Source organism: Micromys minutus (genome assembly GCF_963924665.1).
Source record: "Micromys minutus genome assembly, chromosome: 7".
NCBI lineage: Eukaryota > Metazoa > Chordata > Mammalia > Rodentia > Muridae > Micromys > Micromys minutus.
Genome location: NC_137976.1, coordinates 70,888,636 through 70,905,645, shown reverse-complemented (window position 1 = coordinate 70,905,645; position 17,010 = coordinate 70,888,636). Strand labels below are relative to the sequence as shown.

Here is a 17,010-nt window from a genome sequence, read left to right as displayed (position 1 = left end):
TTGGTCTAGTGTTTTCTCACTAACCTGTTTCTTTCCTTTGGAATGTGTATATATGTTGGGACATTATATGTTGGAAGTATGTGATCTGCTTTTATTTTTTTTTGTTAAATAAGCTTTCTATTAAATATATCAAAACCACATGGGGCTCCATGGTTGAACAAGTCCGTGAAAACAAGACATTTCTGCCACCTTAAACAAACAGTCTTTCCAAACAGTTCAAAATTCTTTCCAGACAGGCAGGGATCTGCCAGAGGGGCTGTGGCTGGCACCATGCTGGTGAGGGAAGGCCAGAGCTGGTCCTCTCAGCCTTCCCACCCGAGAGCTGTCCAGGGGCCAGGCTGGCGGGGCGGGCAAGCCCACAGGCGTCACCGGCGGTATCGGTAGCGCTTGAAGTGGAACCAGAGCTGGAAGATTCCATTGGCGAACTGGCAGCGGAAGCCGTGGCGGTGTGAGTACTCCCACTCGCGACTGACAATCTTGAAGGCGATGTCCTCGTAGGGCGGGCCTGCGTGGAAGCGCAGGATGGCAAAGTCCCGGTTGCCCGCACAGGCCTCCAGGAAGTACTCGGGGGTGGCGCGCTTCCGGATGAGGTCCGGGTAGAAGATGTTGAATTTGTAGCCCTGCACAGTTTTGGGTGGAGGGTTGTCGAAGTCATAATGCGTCTGGTTGTACTTGTTCCACTCGAAGCCCGTATGCACGCGGTTGAAGAAGCGCGGCTTGCGCGGCCGGTACTTGTCGGCCCACAGGTAGGCACGGCCACCCAGTGGCATCTCCACGCTGAACTGCGCCTCGTCCTGCCCCATGCCCTCCCTCGCACGCCGGAAGAAGATGTCTTCGGCGCTCTCGCTCGCATCACCTGTGGCCTGAAGCTGCTGGCGAGACAGCTGCAGGTGCTGCTGGTCCTCGTGCGACTCCAGCACATGCGCGTCCAGAGGCAGCTCGTGTACTGTGAGCAGCCGCGGGCTGTAGCGGCCGGCGTCGTAGTCGGCCAGGCTCTGCTGGATCAGGTCCTCCTCCATCAGCACCGCCTCGCCCTCTGCCTCGCCCTCTGCCTCCCCTGCTGCTGTGGCCTCCTCGGGTTCCACGGGGTCCACGGGATCCACTGAAGTCCCGGGGCTGGGAGGCTGCTCCTCAGGTTCGGGGCTGTGGGGGGCTGCGGGCTCTGACTTGAGGATGGGGAAGAGCGGCTCGCTCTCCACACCCTGCTCCTGCTTCAGTTTGAACAGCTTCTGTCTGAGAACATCTTGGTGGCGCTCACGGAGCCTGGCCCTGGCCATGTGTGCACGCAACTGCTGCAGCAGGCTCTCCCAGTAGCCCATGTCCAGGTTGGGGCCGCCAGCTCGGATCTTGCCCTCGATGCCCTGGAAGATGACTTGCAGCTGGTTGTATGTCTTTCCCTGGAACACTGACTGGACGTCGGAGCTGACCGAGGCGTTGACGCCCTCACGACGCTCACCTGGGCCCTTGCCGGAGGCCTCCAGCTTTCGGAGTTTGGCGATCTCATCCTCTGTGATGGTTGTCATGTCCCGCCAGAAATCCACGTTCTTGCCCTGCTCCAGTTCCATGTACACCTGGATGTCCTCGAGCAGGTCCTCCAGGTCTGCCACCGTGAGGCTACTGAGGAAGGTGTAGGGCTCGTGCATCTCCACGGCAAGATCATCGTCCTCGTCCTCGGCACTGCTGTACTTGGCCAGCAGGTCAATGGGCTTGGCCCGCCCATCGCGGATTCTGATCTTGGAGCGAAGCTTGGCCTGCCGCAGGTGGAAGCTGTCCTCCTGCTCCTCCCAGGTCTTGAAGTGCTCTGCCTCCTTCTCCCGCTGCAGCAGCTCCAGCTCCTGCTCCCGCGTGGCCTTCGCCCGCTCCCGCTCCAGCCGCAGCCGCTTCACCTTCTGCAGCTCCAGCCGGTTCTCCTCCTGGATCCTCTTGTTGCGCTCCTTAAGCTCCTTTTCTTCCAGGTGGTTGATGCCTTTCTTCTCCAAGGCCTTGTTCCAGATGAAGGTTCCCAGCAGGTTGTTATCCCCAAAGGGGTTGTCGGTGTTGGTGTAGCCCATGTACTCCTCGCCCCAGCCCATCTTCTCGCGCTTCTTGCGCTCCTTAGCTTCCTTCTTGGCCAGTCTCCGCGCACGCTTCTCCTCAGGCGTCTCCAAGGCTTTGAGCAGCTCTTCTTGCTGCTTGCGCTCCTCCCGCAGCCGCAGCCGCAGCCGTTCCTGCAGGCTCTGCTGCTGGCTCATGGCCAGGGCAGTTGTCCCGGGACTCCGGGAGCGGAGTTAGATGCTGATGACCCTGGAGACCAGGAGCGGAGCGCCCGTGACGCTTCCGGGCCCGGGAGCCCTGTGCCCTCTCCTCACCTGAGTCAGAGTGGGAGGACTGGTCCTGTGAGTGCTGTCGGGGTGGCCGCAGGCTCCGGCTTCGCCTCCTAGACCTCTGCTGATGGTCTCCTTCTGAATCTGACCCGCGCCCTCGACTGCGCCGCTTGCTTGCGTTCTTTCGCGGGGCCGCTCCTGTTCCCGTCGCCGCCTTCGGTTGCTCCGCCCATGGCTCCCGGCTGCGGCTGCGACTCCGATGCTTCCGACCCCTGCGACCGGCAGACCCTGAGCGCCAGCCAGAGTCCCGACCCATTTGGCGGTCCGCGCCGCGCATGCGCGGGCGTGTGATCTGCTTTTTCGTTTTGATTTTATAGTTGAGAAATGGCTGTGAGTCTTGGAACAAACTTTGGACTTTTAAACGACCTTGAGATTATTATAGACTATGGGGACTTTTAAAAGTTGGACAAAATGCATTTTGCATTATGATATTGCTATAAGCCTTTGGGAGCCACGTATAGGAATATGGTGGTTTGAATAAAAGTGGCGGCTATAGGCCCACAGGGAGTGGTACCATTAGGAGGGGAGACCTTATAGGAGTAGGTGTTGTTTTGTTGGAGGAAGAGTGTCACTGGGAGTAAGCATTGAAGTTTTAGAAGCTCAAGCTAGGCCTAGTGGCTTACTGTCTCTTTCTGCTACCTGCTGATCCAGAGTAGAAGGACTTCCAGCTCCTTCTCCAGCACCATGTCTACCTGCCATGATGATAATGGACTCTGAACTATAAGCCAGCAGCAATAAAGTGTTTTCTTTTATAAGAGTTACTGTGGTCATGGTGTCTCTTCATAGCAATAAAAAGCCTAACTAAGACATGGTCAATATGTGATTTAACTGTATTAGTGTTTGTCTCATGAACTTGGGGGCCCTTGTGTTTGGAACTTAAATGTTTAGAATTGCAATATTCTTGTAGATTTTTTCTTTTATGAATACTTAATGTCCTTCCCTATCTCTTCTCATTAGTTTTGTTTTGAAGGTTTTTTGTTAGGTACTAAAATGGTTACACCTGCTTGCTTCTTATGCCCATTTACTTGGAATACCATTTCTACCTTTTTACCCAGAAGTGATTTCTATCCTTGATGGTTAAGTGTGTTTCTTCAATTCAACAGATAGATAGATCATGTTAGGTCCAGTCTGTTAGGCCTTTTATTTATTTATTTATTTATTTATTTATTTATTTATTTATTTATTTATTTATTTATTTTTACTAAGCTTTCTATTAAATATATCAAAACCACATGGGGCTCCATGGTTGAACAAGTCCGTGAAAACAAGACATTTCTGCCACCTTAAACAAACAGTCTTTCCAAACAGTTCAAAATTCTTTCCAGACAGGCAGGGATCTGCCAGAGGGGCTGTGGCTGGCACCATGCTGGTGAGGGAAGGCCAGAGCTGGTCCTCTCAGCCTTCCCACCCGAGAGCTGTCCAGGGGCCAGGCTGGCGGGGCGGGCAAGCCCACAGGCGTCACCGGCGGTATCGGTAGCGCTTGAAGTGGAACCAGAGCTGGAAGATTCCATTGGCGAACTGGCAGCGGAAGCCGTGGCGGTGTGAGTACTCCCACTCGCGACTGACAATCTTGAAGGCGATGTCCTCGTAGGGCGGGCCTGCGTGGAAGCGCAGGATGGCAAAGTCCCGGTTGCCCGCACAGGCCTCCAGGAAGTACTCGGGGGTGGCGCGCTTCCGGATGAGGTCCGGGTAGAAGATGTTGAATTTGTAGCCCTGCACAGTTTTGGGTGGAGGGTTGTCGAAGTCATAATGCGTCTGGTTGTACTTGTTCCACTCGAAGCCCGTATGCACGCGGTTGAAGAAGCGCGGCTTGCGCGGCCGGTACTTGTCGGCCCACAGGTAGGCACGGCCACCCAGTGGCATCTCCACGCTGAACTGCGCCTCGTCCTGCCCCATGCCCTCCCTCGCACGCCGGAAGAAGATGTCTTCGGCGCTCTCGCTCGCATCACCTGTGGCCTGAAGCTGCTGGCGAGACAGCTGCAGGTGCTGCTGGTCCTCGTGCGACTCCAGCACATGCGCGTCCAGAGGCAGCTCGTGTACTGTGAGCAGCCGCGGGCTGTAGCGGCCGGCGTCGTAGTCGGCCAGGCTCTGCTGGATCAGGTCCTCCTCCATCAGCACCGCCTCGCCCTCTGCCTCGCCCTCTGCCTCCCCTGCTGCTGTGGCCTCCTCGGGTTCCACGGGGTCCACGGGATCCACTGAAGTCCCGGGGCTGGGAGGCTGCTCCTCAGGTTCGGGGCTGTGGGGGGCTGCGGGCTCTGACTTGAGGATGGGGAAGAGCGGCTCGCTCTCCACACCCTGCTCCTGCTTCAGTTTGAACAGCTTCTGTCTGAGAACATCTTGGTGGCGCTCACGGAGCCTGGCCCTGGCCATGTGTGCACGCAACTGCTGCAGCAGGCTCTCCCAGTAGCCCATGTCCAGGTTGGGGCCGCCAGCTCGGATCTTGCCCTCGATGCCCTGGAAGATGACTTGCAGCTGGTTGTATGTCTTTCCCTGGAACACTGACTGGACGTCGGAGCTGACCGAGGCGTTGACGCCCTCACGACGCTCACCTGGGCCCTTGCCGGAGGCCTCCAGCTTTCGGAGTTTGGCGATCTCATCCTCTGTGATGGTTGTCATGTCCCGCCAGAAATCCACGTTCTTGCCCTGCTCCAGTTCCATGTACACCTGGATGTCCTCGAGCAGGTCCTCCAGGTCTGCCACCGTGAGGCCACTGAGGAAGGTGTAGGGCTCGTGCATCTCCACGGCAAGATCATCGTCCTCGTCCTCGGCACTGATGTACTTGGCCAGCAGGTCAATGGGCTTGGCCCGCCCATCGCGGATTCTGATCTTGGAGCGAAGCTTGGCCTGCCGCAGGTGGAAGCTGTCCTCCTGCTCCTCCCAGGTCTTGAAGTGCTCTGCCTCCTTCTCCCGCTGCAGCAGCTCCAGCTCCTGCTCCCGCGTGGCCTTCGCCCGCTCCCGCTCCAGCCGCAGCCGCTTCACCTTCTGCAGCTCCAGCCGGTTCTCCTCCTGGATCCTCTTGTTGCGCTCCTTAAGCTCCTTTTCTTCCAGGTGGTTGATGCCTTTCTTCTCCAAGGCCTTGTTCCAGATGAAGGTTCCCAGCAGGTTGTTATCCCCAAAGGGGTTGTGGGTGTTGGTGTAGCCCATGTACTCCTCGCCCCAGCCCATCTTCTCGCGCTTCTTGCGCTCCTTAGCTTCCTTCTTGGCCAGTCTCCGCGCACGCTTCTCCTCAGGCGTCTCCAAGGCTTTGAGCAGCTCTTCTTGCTGCTTGCGCTCCTCCCGCAGCCGCAGCCGCAGCCGCAGCCGTTCCTGCAGGCTCTGCTGCTGGCTCATGGCCAGGGCAGTTGTCCCGGGACTCCGGGAGCGGAGTTAGATGCTGATGACCCTGGAGACCAGGAGCGGAGCGCCCGTGACGCTTCCGGGCCCGGGAGCCCTGTGCCCTCTCCTCACCTGAGTCAGAGTGGGAGGACTGGTCCTGTGAGTGCTGTCGGGGTGGCCGCAGGCTCCGGCTTCGCCTCCTAGACCTCTGCTGATGGTCTCCTTCTGAATCTGACCCGCGCCCTCGACTGCGCCGCTTGCTTGCGTTCTTTCGCGGGGCCGCTCCTGTTCCCGTCGCCACCTTCGGTTGCTCCGCCCATGGCTCCCGGCTGCGGCTGCGACTCCGACGCTTCCGACCCCTGCGACCGGCAGACCCTGAGCGCCAGCCAGAGTCCCGACCCATTTGGCGGTCCGCGCCGCGCATGCGCGGGCGTGTGATCTGCTTTTTCGTTTTGATTTTATAGTTGAGAAATGGCTGTGAGTCTTGGAACAAACTTTGGACTTTTAAACGACCTTGAGATTATTATAGACTATGGGGACTTTTAAAAGTTGGACAAAATGCATTTTGCATTATGATATTGCTATAAGCCTTTGGGAGCCACGTATAGGAATATGGTGGTTTGAATAAAAGTGGCGGCTATAGGCCCACAGGGAGTGGTACCATTAGGAGGGGAGACCTTATAGGAGTAGGTGTTGTTTTGTTGGAGGAAGAGTGTCACTGGGAGTAAGCATTGAAGTTTTAGAAGCTCAAGCTAGGCCTAGTGGCTTACTGTCTCTTTCTGCTACCTGCTGATCCAGAGTAGAAGGACTTCCAGCTCCTTCTCCAGCACCATGTCTACCTGCCATGATGATAATGGACTCTGAACTATAAGCCAGCAGCAATAAAGTGTTTTCTTTTATAAGAGTTACTGTGGTCATGGTGTCTCTTCATAGCAATAAAAAGCCTAACTAAGACATGGTCAATATGTGATTTAACTGTATTAGTGTTTGTCTCATGAACTTGGGGGCCCTTGTGTTTGGAACTTAAATGTTTAGAATTGCAATATTCTTGTAGATTTTTTCTTTTATGAATACTTAATGTCCTTCCCTATCTCTTCTCATTAGTTTTGTTTTGAAGGTTTTTTGTTAGGTACTAAAATGGTTACACCTGCTTGCTTCTTATGCCCATTTACTTGGAATACCATTTCTACCTTTTTACCCAGAAGTGATTTCTATCCTTGATGGTTAAGTGTGTTTCTTCAATTCAACAGATAGATAGATCATGTTAGGTCCAGTCTGTTAGGCCTTTTATTTATTAATTTATTTATTTATTTATTTATTTATTTATTTTTTTACTAAGCTTTCTATTAAATATATCAAAACCACATGGGGCTCCATGGTTGAACAAGTCCGTGAAAACAAGACATTTCTGCCACCTTAAACAAACAGTCTTTCCAAACAGTTCAAAATTCTTTCCAGACAGGCAGGGATCTGCCAGAGGGGCTGTGGCTGGCACCATGCTGGTGAGGGAAGGCCAGAGCTGGTCCTCTCAGCCTTCCCACCCGAGAGCTGTCCAGGGGCCAGGCTGGCGGGGCGGGCAAGCCCACAGGCGTCACCGGCGGTATCGGTAGCGCTTGAAGTGGAACCAGAGCTGGAAGATTCCATTGGCGAACTGGCAGCGGAAGCCGTGGCGGTGTGAGTACTCCCACTCGCGACTGACAATCTTGAAGGCGATGTCCTCGTAGGGCGGGCCTGCGTGGAAGCGCAGGATGGCAAAGTCCCGGTTGTCCGCACAGGCCTCCAGGAAGTACTCGGGGGTGGCGCGCTTCCGGATGAGGTCCGGGTAGAAGATGTTGAATTTGTAGCCCTGCACAGTTTTGGGTGGAGGGTTGTCGAAGTCATAATGCGTCTGGTTGTACTTGTTCCACTCGAAGCCCGTATGCACGCGGTTGAAGAAGCGCGGCTTGCGCGGCCGGTACTTGTCGGCCCACAGGTAGGCACGGCCACCCAGTGGCATCTCCACGCTGAACTGCGCCTCGTCCTGCCCCATGCCCTCCCTCGCACGCCGGAAGAAGATGTCTTCGGCGCTCTCGCTCGCGCTCGCATCACCTGTGGCCTGAAGCTGCTGGCGAGACAGCTGCAGGTGCTGCTGGTCCTCGTGCGACTCCAGCACATGCGCGTCCAGAGGCAGCTCGTGTACTGTGAGCAGCCGCGGGCTGTAGCGGCCGGCGTCGTAGTCGGCCAGGCTCTGCTGGATCAGGTCCTCCTCCATCAGCACCGCCTCGCCCTCTGCCTCGCCCTCTGCCTCCCCTGCTGCTGTGGCCTCCTCGGGTTCCACGGGGTCCACGGGATCCACTGAAGTCCCGGGGCTGGGAGGCTGCTCCTCAGGTTCGGGGCTGTGGGGGGCTGCGGGCTCTGACTTGAGGATGGGGAAGAGCGGCTCGCTCTCCACACCCTGCTCCTGCTTCAGTTTGAACAGCTTCTGTCTGAGAACATCTTGGTGGCGCTCACGGAGCCTGGCCCTGGCCATGTGTGCACGCAACTGCTGCAGCAGGCTCTCCCAGTAGCCCATGTCCAGGTTGGGGCCGCCAGCTCGGATCTTGCCCTCGATGCCCTGGAAGATGACTTGCAGCTGGTTGTATGTCTTTCCCTGGAACACTGACTGGACGTCGGAGCTGACCGAGGCGTTGACGCCCTCACGACGCTCACCTGGGCCCTTGCCGGAGGCCTCCAGCTTTCGGAGTTTGGCGATCTCATCCTCTGTGATGGTTGTCATGTCCCGCCAGAAATCCACGTTCTTGCCCTGCTCCAGTTCCATGTACACCTGGATGTCCTCGAGCAGGTCCTCCAGGTCTGCCACCGTGAGGCCACTGAGGAAGGTGTAGGGCTCGTGCATCTCCACGGCAAGATCATCGTCCTCGTCCTCGGCACTGCTGTACTTGGCCAGCAGGTCAATGGGCTTGGCCCGCCCATCGCGGATTCTGATCTTGGAGCGAAGCTTGGCCTGCCGCAGGTGGAAGCTGTCCTCCTGCTCCTCCCAGGTCTTGAAGTGCTCTGCCTCCTTCTCCCGCTGCAGCAGCTCCAGCTCCTGCTCCCGCGTGGCCTTCGCCCGCTCCCGCTCCAGCCGCAGCCGCTTCACCTTCTGCAGCTCCAGCCGGTTCTCCTCCTGGATCCTCTTGTTGCGCTCCTTAAGCTCCTTTTCTTCCAGGTGGTTGATGCCTTTCTTCTCCAAGGCCTTGTTCCAGATGAAGGTTCCCAGCAGGTTGTTATCCCCAAAGGGGTTGTCGGTGTTGGTGTAGCCCATGTACTCCTCGCCCCAGCCCATCTTCTCGCGCTTCTTGCGCTCCTTAGCTTCCTTCTTGGCCAGTCTCCGCGCACGCTTCTCCTCAGGCGTCTCCAAGGCTTTGAGCAGCTCTTCTTGCTGCTTGCGCTCCTCCCGCAGCCGCAGCCGCAGCCGCAGCCGTTCCTGCAGGCTCTGCTGCTGGCTCATGGCCAGGGCAGTTGTCCCGGGACTCCGGGAGCGGAGTTAGATGCTGATGACCCTGGAGACCAGGAGCGGAGCGCCCGTGACGCTTCCGGGCCCGGGAGCCCTGTGCCCTCTCCTCACCTGAGTCAGAGTGGGAGGACTGGTCCTGTGAGTGCTGTCGGGGTGGCCGCAGGCTCCGGCTTCGCCTCCTAGACCTCTGCTGATGGTCTCCTTCTGAATCTGACCCGCGCCCTCGACTGCGCCGCTTGCTTGCGTTCTTTCGCGGGGCCGCTCCTGTTCCCGTCGCCGCCTTCGGTTGCTCCGCCCATGGCTCCCGGCTGCGGCTGCGACTCCGATGCTTCCGACCCCTGCGACCGGCAGACCCTGAGCGCCAGCCAGAGTCCCGACCCATTTGGCGGTCCGCGCCGCGCATGCGCGGGCGTGTGATCTGCTTTTTCGTTTTGATTTTATAGTTGAGAAATGGCTGTGAGTCTTGGAACAAACTTTGGACTTTTAAACGACCTTGAGATTATTATAGACTATGGGGACTTTTAAAAGTTGGACAAAATGCATTTTGCATTATGATATTGCTATAAGCCTTTGGGAGCCACGTATAGGAATATGGTGGTTTGAATAAAAGTGGCGGCTATAGGCCCACAGGGAGTGGTACCATTAGGAGGGGAGACCTTATAGGAGTAGGTGTTGTTTTGTTGGAGGAAGAGTGTCACTGGGAGTAAGCATTGAAGTTTTAGAAGCTCAAGCTAGGCCTAGTGGCTTACTGTCTCTTTCTGCTACCTGCTGATCCAGAGTAGAAGGACTTCCAGCTCCTTCTCCAGCACCATGTCTACCTGCCATGATGATAATGGACTCTGAACTATAAGCCAGCAGCAATAAAGTGTTTTCTTTTATAAGAGTTACTGTGGTCATAGTGTCTCTTCATAGCAATAAAAAGCCTAACTAAGACATGGTCAATATGTGATTTAACTGTATTAGTGTTTGTCTCATGAACTTGGGGGCCCTTGTGTTTGGAACTTAAATGTTTAGAATTGCAATATTCTTGTAGATTTTTTCTTTTATGAATACTTAATGTCCTTCCCTATCTCTTCTCATTAGTTTTGTTTTGAAGGTTTTTTGTTAGGTACTAAAATGGTTACACCTGCTTGCTTCTTATGCCCATTTACTTGGAATACCATTTCTACCTTTTTACCCAGAAGTGATTTCTATCCTTGATGGTTAAGTGTGTTTCTTCAATTCAACAGATAGATAGATCATGTTAGGTCCAGTCTGTTAGGCCTTTTATTTATTTATTTATTTATTTATTTATTTATTTACTAAGCTTTCTATTAAATATATCAAAACCACATGGGGCTCCATGGTTGAACAAGTCCGTGAAAACAAGACATTTCTGCCACCTTAAACAAACAGTCTTTCCAAACAGTTCAAAATTCTTTCCAGACAGGCAGGGATCTGCCAGAGGGGCTGTGGCTGGCACCATGCTGGTGAGGGAAGGCCAGAGCTGGTCCTCTCAGCCTTCCCACCCGAGAGCTGTCCAGGGGCCAGGCTGGCGGGGCGGGCAAGCCCACAGGCGTCACCGGCGGTATCGGTAGCGCTTGAAGTGGAACCAGAGCTGGAAGATTCCATTGGCGAACTGGCAGCGGAAGCCGTGGCGGTGTGAGTACTCCCACTCGCGACTGACAATCTTGAAGGCGATGTCCTCGTAGGGCGGGCCTGCGTGGAAGCGCAGGATGGCAAAGTCCCGGTTGTCCGCACAGGCCTCCAGGAAGTACTCGGGGGTGGCGCGCTTCCGGATGAGGTCCGGGTAGAAGATGTTGAATTTGTAGCCCTGCACAGTTTTGGGTGGAGGGTTGTCGAAGTCATAATGCGTCTGGTTGTACTTGTTCCACTCGAAGCCCGTATGCACGCGGTTGAAGAAGCGCGGCTTGCGCGGCCGGTACTTGTCGGCCCACAGGTAGGCACGGCCACCCAGTGGCATCTCCACGCTGAACTGCGCCTCGTCCTGCCCCATGCCCTCCCTCGCACGCCGGAAGAAGATGTCTTCGGCGCTCTCGCTCGCGCTCGCATCACCTGTGGCCTGAAGCTGCTGGCGAGACAGCTGCAGGTGCTGCTGGTCCTCGTGCGACTCCAGCACATGCGCGTCCAGAGGCAGCTCGTGTACTGTGAGCAGCCGCGGGCTGTAGCGGCCGGCGTCGTAGTCGGCCAGGCTCTGCTGGATCAGGTCCTCCTCCATCAGCACCGCCTCGCCCTCTGCCTCGCCCTCTGCCTCCCCTGCTGCTGTGGCCTCCTCGGGTTCCACGGGGTCCACGGGATCCACTGAAGTCCCGGGGCTGGGAGGCTGCTCCTCAGGTTCGGGGCTGTGGGGGGCTGCGGGCTCTGACTTGAGGATGGGGAAGAGCGGCTCGCTCTCCACACCCTGCTCCTGCTTCAGTTTGAACAGCTTCTGTCTGAGAACATCTTGGTGGCGCTCACGGAGCCTGGCCCTGGCCATGTGTGCACGCAACTGCTGCAGCAGGCTCTCCCAGTAGCCCATGTCCAGGTTGGGGCCGCCAGCTCGGATCTTGCCCTCGATGCCCTGGAAGATGACTTGCAGCTGGTTGTATGTCTTTCCCTGGAACACTGACTGGACGTCGGAGCTGACCGAGGCGTTGACGCCCTCACGACGCTCACCTGGGCCCTTGCCGGAGGCCTCCAGCTTTCGGAGTTTGGCGATCTCATCCTCTGTGATGGTTGTCATGTCCCGCCAGAAATCCACGTTCTTGCCCTGCTCCAGTTCCATGTACACCTGGATGTCCTCGAGCAGGTCCTCCAGGTCTGCCACCGTGAGGCCACTGAGGAAGGTGTAGGGCTCGTGCATCTCCACGGCAAGATCATCGTCCTCGTCCTCGGCACTGATGTACTTGGCCAGCAGGTCAATGGGCTTGGCCCGCCCATCGCGGATTCTGATCTTGGAGCGAAGCTTGGCCTGCCGCAGGTGGAAGCTGTCCTCCTGCTCCTCCCAGGTCTTGAAGTGCTCTGCCTCCTTCTCCCGCTGCAGCAGCTCCAGCTCCTGCTCCCGCGTGGCCTTCGCCCGCTCCCGCTCCAGCCGCAGCCGCTTCACCTTCTGCAGCTCCAGCCGGTTCTCCTCCTGGATCCTCTTGTTGCGCTCCTTAAGCTCCTTTTCTTCCAGGTGGTTGATGCCTTTCTTCTCCAAGGCCTTGTTCCAGATGAAGGTTCCCAGCAGGTTGTTATCCCCAAAGGGGTTGTGGGTGTTGGTGTAGCCCATGTACTCCTCGCCCCAGCCCATCTTCTCGCGCTTCTTGCGCTCCTTAGCTTCCTTCTTGGCCAGTCTCCGCGCACGCTTCTCCTCAGGCGTCTCCAAGGCTTTGAGCAGCTCTTCTTGCTGCTTGCGCTCCTCCCGCAGCCGCAGCCGCAGCCGCAGCCGTTCCTGCAGGCTCTGCTGCTGGCTCATGGCCAGGGCAGTTGTCCCGGGACTCCGGGAGCGGAGTTAGATGCTGATGACCCTGGAGACCAGGAGCGGAGCGCCCGTGACGCTTCCGGGCCCGGGAGCCCTGTGCCCTCTCCTCACCTGAGTCAGAGTGGGAGGACTGGTCCTGTGAGTGCTGTCGGGGTGGCCGCAGGCTCCGGCTTCGCCTCCTAGACCTCTGCTGATGGTCTCCTTCTGAATCTGACCCGCGCCCTCGACTGCGCCGCTTGCTTGCGTTCTTTCGCGGGGCCGCTCCTGTTCCCGTCGCCGCCTTCGGTTGCTCCGCCCATGGCTCCCGGCTGCGGCTGCGACTCCGATGCTTCCGACCCCTGCGACCGGCAGACCCTGAGCGCCAGCCAGAGTCCCGACCCATTTGGCGGTCCGCGCCGCGCATGCGCGGGCGTGTGATCTGCTTTTTCGTTTTGATTTTATAGTTGAGAAATGGCTGTGAGTCTTGGAACAAACTTTGGACTTTTAAACGACCTTGAGATTATTATAGACTATGGGGACTTTTAAAAGTTGGACAAAATGCATTTTGCATTATGATATTGCTATAAGCCTTTGGGAGCCACGTATAGGAATATGGTGGTTTGAATAAAAGTGGCGGCTATAGGCCCACAGGGAGTGGTACCATTAGGAGGGGAGACCTTATAGGAGTAGGTGTTGTTTTGTTGGAGGAAGAGTGTCACTGGGAGTAAGCATTGAAGTTTTAGAAGCTCAAGCTAGGCCTAGTGGCTTACTGTCTCTTTCTGCTACCTGCTGATCCAGAGTAGAAGGACTTCCAGCTCCTTCTCCAGCACCATGTCTACCTGCCATGATGATAATGGACTCTGAACTATAAGCCAGCAGCAATAAAGTGTTTTCTTTTATAAGAGTTACTGTGGTCATGGTGTCTCTTCATAGCAATAAAAAGCCTAACTAAGACATGGTCAATATGTGATTTAACTGTATTAGTGTTTGTCTCATGAACTTGGGGGCCCTTGTGTTTGGAACTTAAATGTTTAGAATTGCAATATTCTTGTAGATTTTTTCTTTTATGAATACTTAATGTCCTTCCCTATCTCTTCTCATTAGTTTTGTTTTGAAGGTTTTTTGTTAGGTACTAAAATGGTTACACCTGCTTGCTTCTTATGCCCATTTACTTGGAATACCATTTCTACCTTTTTACCCAGAAGTGATTTCTATCCTTGATGGTTAAGTGTGTTTCTTCAATTCAACAGATAGATAGATCATGTTAGGTCCAGTCTGTTAGGCCTTTTATTTATTAATTTATTTATTTATTTATTTATTTATTTATTTTTTTACTAAGCTTTCTATTAAATATATCAAAACCACATGGGGCTCCATGGTTGAACAAGTCCGTGAAAACAAGACATTTCTGCCACCTTAAACAAACAGTCTTTCCAAACAGTTCAAAATTCTTTCCAGACAGGCAGGGATCTGCCAGAGGGGCTGTGGCTGGCACCATGCTGGTGAGGGAAGGCCAGAGCTGGTCCTCTCAGCCTTCCCACCCGAGAGCTGTCCAGGGGCCAGGCTGGCGGGGCGGGCAAGCCCACAGGCGTCACCGGCGGTATCGGTAGCGCTTGAAGTGGAACCAGAGCTGGAAGATTCCATTGGCGAACTGGCAGCGGAAGCCGTGGCGGTGTGAGTACTCCCACTCGCGACTGACAATCTTGAAGGCGATGTCCTCGTAGGGCGGGCCTGCGTGGAAGCGCAGGATGGCAAAGTCCCGGTTGTCCGCACAGGCCTCCAGGAAGTACTCGGGGGTGGCGCGCTTCCGGATGAGGTCCGGGTAGAAGATGTTGAATTTGTAGCCCTGCACAGTTTTGGGTGGAGGGTTGTCGAAGTCATAATGCGTCTGGTTGTACTTGTTCCACTCGAAGCCCGTATGCACGCGGTTGAAGAAGCGCGGCTTGCGCGGCCGGTACTTGTCGGCCCACAGGTAGGCACGGCCACCCAGTGGCATCTCCACGCTGAACTGCGCCTCGTCCTGCCCCATGCCCTCCCTCGCACGCCGGAAGAAGATGTCTTCGGCGCTCTCGCTCGCGCTCGCATCACCTGTGGCCTGAAGCTGCTGGCGAGACAGCTGCAGGTGCTGCTGGTCCTCGTGCGACTCCAGCACATGCGCGTCCAGAGGCAGCTCGTGTACTGTGAGCAGCCGCGGGCTGTAGCGGCCGGCGTCGTAGTCGGCCAGGCTCTGCTGGATCAGGTCCTCCTCCATCAGCACCGCCTCGCCCTCTGCCTCGCCCTCTGCCTCCCCTGCTGCTGTGGCCTCCTCGGGTTCCACGGGGTCCACGGGATCCACTGAAGTCCCGGGGCTGGGAGGCTGCTCCTCAGGTTCGGGGCTGTGGGGGGCTGCGGGCTCTGACTTGAGGATGGGGAAGAGCGGCTCGCTCTCCACACCCTGCTCCTGCTTCAGTTTGAACAGCTTCTGTCTGAGAACATCTTGGTGGCGCTCACGGAGCCTGGCCCTGGCCATGTGTGCACGCAACTGCTGCAGCAGGCTCTCCCAGTAGCCCATGTCCAGGTTGGGGCCGCCAGCTCGGATCTTGCCCTCGATGCCCTGGAAGATGACTTGCAGCTGGTTGTATGTCTTTCCCTGGAACACTGACTGGACGTCGGAGCTGACCGAGGCGTTGACGCCCTCACGACGCTCACCTGGGCCCTTGCCGGAGGCCTCCAGCTTTCGGAGTTTGGCGATCTCATCCTCTGTGATGGTTGTCATGTCCCGCCAGAAATCCACGTTCTTGCCCTGCTCCAGTTCCATGTACACCTGGATGTCCTCGAGCAGGTCCTCCAGGTCTGCCACCGTGAGGCCACTGAGGAAGGTGTAGGGCTCGTGCATCTCCACGGCAAGATCATCGTCCTCGTCCTCGGCACTGCTGTACTTGGCCAGCAGGTCAATGGGCTTGGCCCGCCCATCGCGGATTCTGATCTTGGAGCGAAGCTTGGCCTGCCGCAGGTGGAAGCTGTCCTCCTGCTCCTCCCAGGTCTTGAAGTGCTCTGCCTCCTTCTCCCGCTGCAGCAGCTCCAGCTCCTGCTCCCGCGTGGCCTTCGCCCGCTCCCGCTCCAGCCGCAGCCGCTTCACCTTCTGCAGCTCCAGCCGGTTCTCCTCCTGGATCCTCTTGTTGCGCTCCTTAAGCTCCTTTTCTTCCAGGTGGTTGATGCCTTTCTTCTCCAAGGCCTTGTTCCAGATGAAGGTTCCCAGCAGGTTGTTATCCCCAAAGGGGTTGTCGGTGTTGGTGTAGCCCATGTACTCCTCGCCCCAGCCCATCTTCTCGCGCTTCTTGCGCTCCTTAGCTTCCTTCTTGGCCAGTCTCCGCGCACGCTTCTCCTCAGGCGTCTCCAAGGCTTTGAGCAGCTCTTCTTGCTGCTTGCGCTCCTCCCGCAGCCGCAGCCGCAGCCGCAGCCGTTCCTGCAGGCTCTGCTGCTGGCTCATGGCCAGGGCAGTTGTCCCGGGACTCCGGGAGCGGAGTTAGATGCTGATGACCCTGGAGACCAGGAGCGGAGCGCCCGTGACGCTTCCGGGCCCGGGAGCCCTGTGCCCTCTCCTCACCTGAGTCAGAGTGGGAGGACTGGTCCTGTGAGTGCTGTCGGGGTGGCCGCAGGCTCCGGCTTCGCCTCCTAGACCTCTGCTGATGGTCTCCTTCTGAATCTGACCCGCGCCCTCGACTGCGCCGCTTGCTTGCGTTCTTTCGCGGGGCCGCTCCTGTTCCCGTCGCCGCCTTCGGTTGCTCCGCCCATGGCTCCCGGCTGCGGCTGCGACTCCGATGCTTCCGACCCCTGCGACCGGCAGACCCTGAGCGCCAGCCAGAGTCCCGACCCATTTGGCGGTCCGCGCCGCGCATGCGCGGGCGTGTGATCTGCTTTTTCGTTTTGATTTTATAGTTGAGAAATGGCTGTGAGTCTTGGAACAAACTTTGGACTTTTAAACGACCTTGAGATTATTATAGACTATGGGGACTTTTAAAAGTTGGACAAAATGCATTTTGCATTATGATATTGCTATAAGCCTTTGGGAGCCACGTATAGGAATATGGTGGTTTGAATAAAAGTGGCGGCTATAGGCCCACAGGGAGTGGTACCATTAGGAGGGGAGACCTTATAGGAGTAGGTGTTGTTTTGTTGGAGGAAGAGTGTCACTGGGAGTAAGCATTGAAGTTTTAGAAGCTCAAGCTAGGCCTAGTGGCTTACTGTCTCTTTCTGCTACCTGCTGATCCAGAGTAGAAGGACTTCCAGCTCCTTCTCCAGCACCATGTCTACCTGCCATGATGATAATGGACTCTGAACTATAAGCCAGCAGCAATAAAGTGTTTTCTTTTATAAGAGTTACTGTGGTCATAGTGTCTCTTCATAGCAATAAAAAGCCTAACTAAGACATGGTCAATATGTGATTTAACTGTATT

At 56.2% G+C, this 17,010-nt stretch overlaps 5 protein-coding genes across 5 annotated transcripts; all 5 read right to left on the bottom strand.

Moving 5' to 3' along the window:
* Nucleotides 1–365: 365 nt before the first annotated feature.
* LOC308422305 (splicing factor Cactin-like) lies at nt 366–2,640 on the bottom strand (the record flags this gene model as incomplete). The annotated part of the gene is given in 5 exon segments (XM_080918832.1): nt 366–2,267; nt 2,273–2,299; nt 2,302–2,481; nt 2,484–2,540; nt 2,542–2,640. Coding segments are annotated over 5 exon segments (2,265 nt in total).
* Nucleotides 2,641–3,821: 1,181 nt separating this feature from the next.
* Nucleotides 3,822–6,081, bottom strand: LOC308422345 (splicing factor Cactin-like; the record flags this gene model as incomplete). The annotated part of the gene is given in 5 exon segments (XM_080918893.1): nt 3,822–5,728; nt 5,731–5,770; nt 5,773–5,943; nt 5,946–6,002; nt 6,004–6,081. Coding segments are annotated over 5 exon segments (2,253 nt in total).
* A 1,188-nt stretch (nt 6,082–7,269) lies between these two features.
* LOC308423057 (splicing factor Cactin-like) lies at nt 7,270–9,556 on the bottom strand (the record flags this gene model as incomplete). Its single annotated transcript, XM_080919678.1, is given in 5 exon segments — nt 7,270–9,183; nt 9,189–9,215; nt 9,218–9,397; nt 9,400–9,456; nt 9,458–9,556. Coding segments are annotated over 5 exon segments (2,277 nt in total).
* Nucleotides 9,557–10,711: 1,155 nt separating this feature from the next.
* Nucleotides 10,712–12,977, bottom strand: LOC308422778 (splicing factor Cactin-like; the record flags this gene model as incomplete). Its single annotated transcript, XM_080919441.1, is given in 5 exon segments — nt 10,712–12,624; nt 12,627–12,666; nt 12,669–12,839; nt 12,842–12,898; nt 12,900–12,977. Coding segments are annotated over 5 exon segments (2,259 nt in total).
* A 1,188-nt stretch (nt 12,978–14,165) lies between these two features.
* LOC308422207 (splicing factor Cactin-like) lies at nt 14,166–16,452 on the bottom strand (the record flags this gene model as incomplete). The annotated part of the gene is given in 5 exon segments (XM_080918700.1): nt 14,166–16,079; nt 16,085–16,111; nt 16,114–16,293; nt 16,296–16,352; nt 16,354–16,452. Coding segments are annotated over 5 exon segments (2,277 nt in total).
* Between the last annotated feature and the right edge of the window lie 558 nt (nt 16,453–17,010).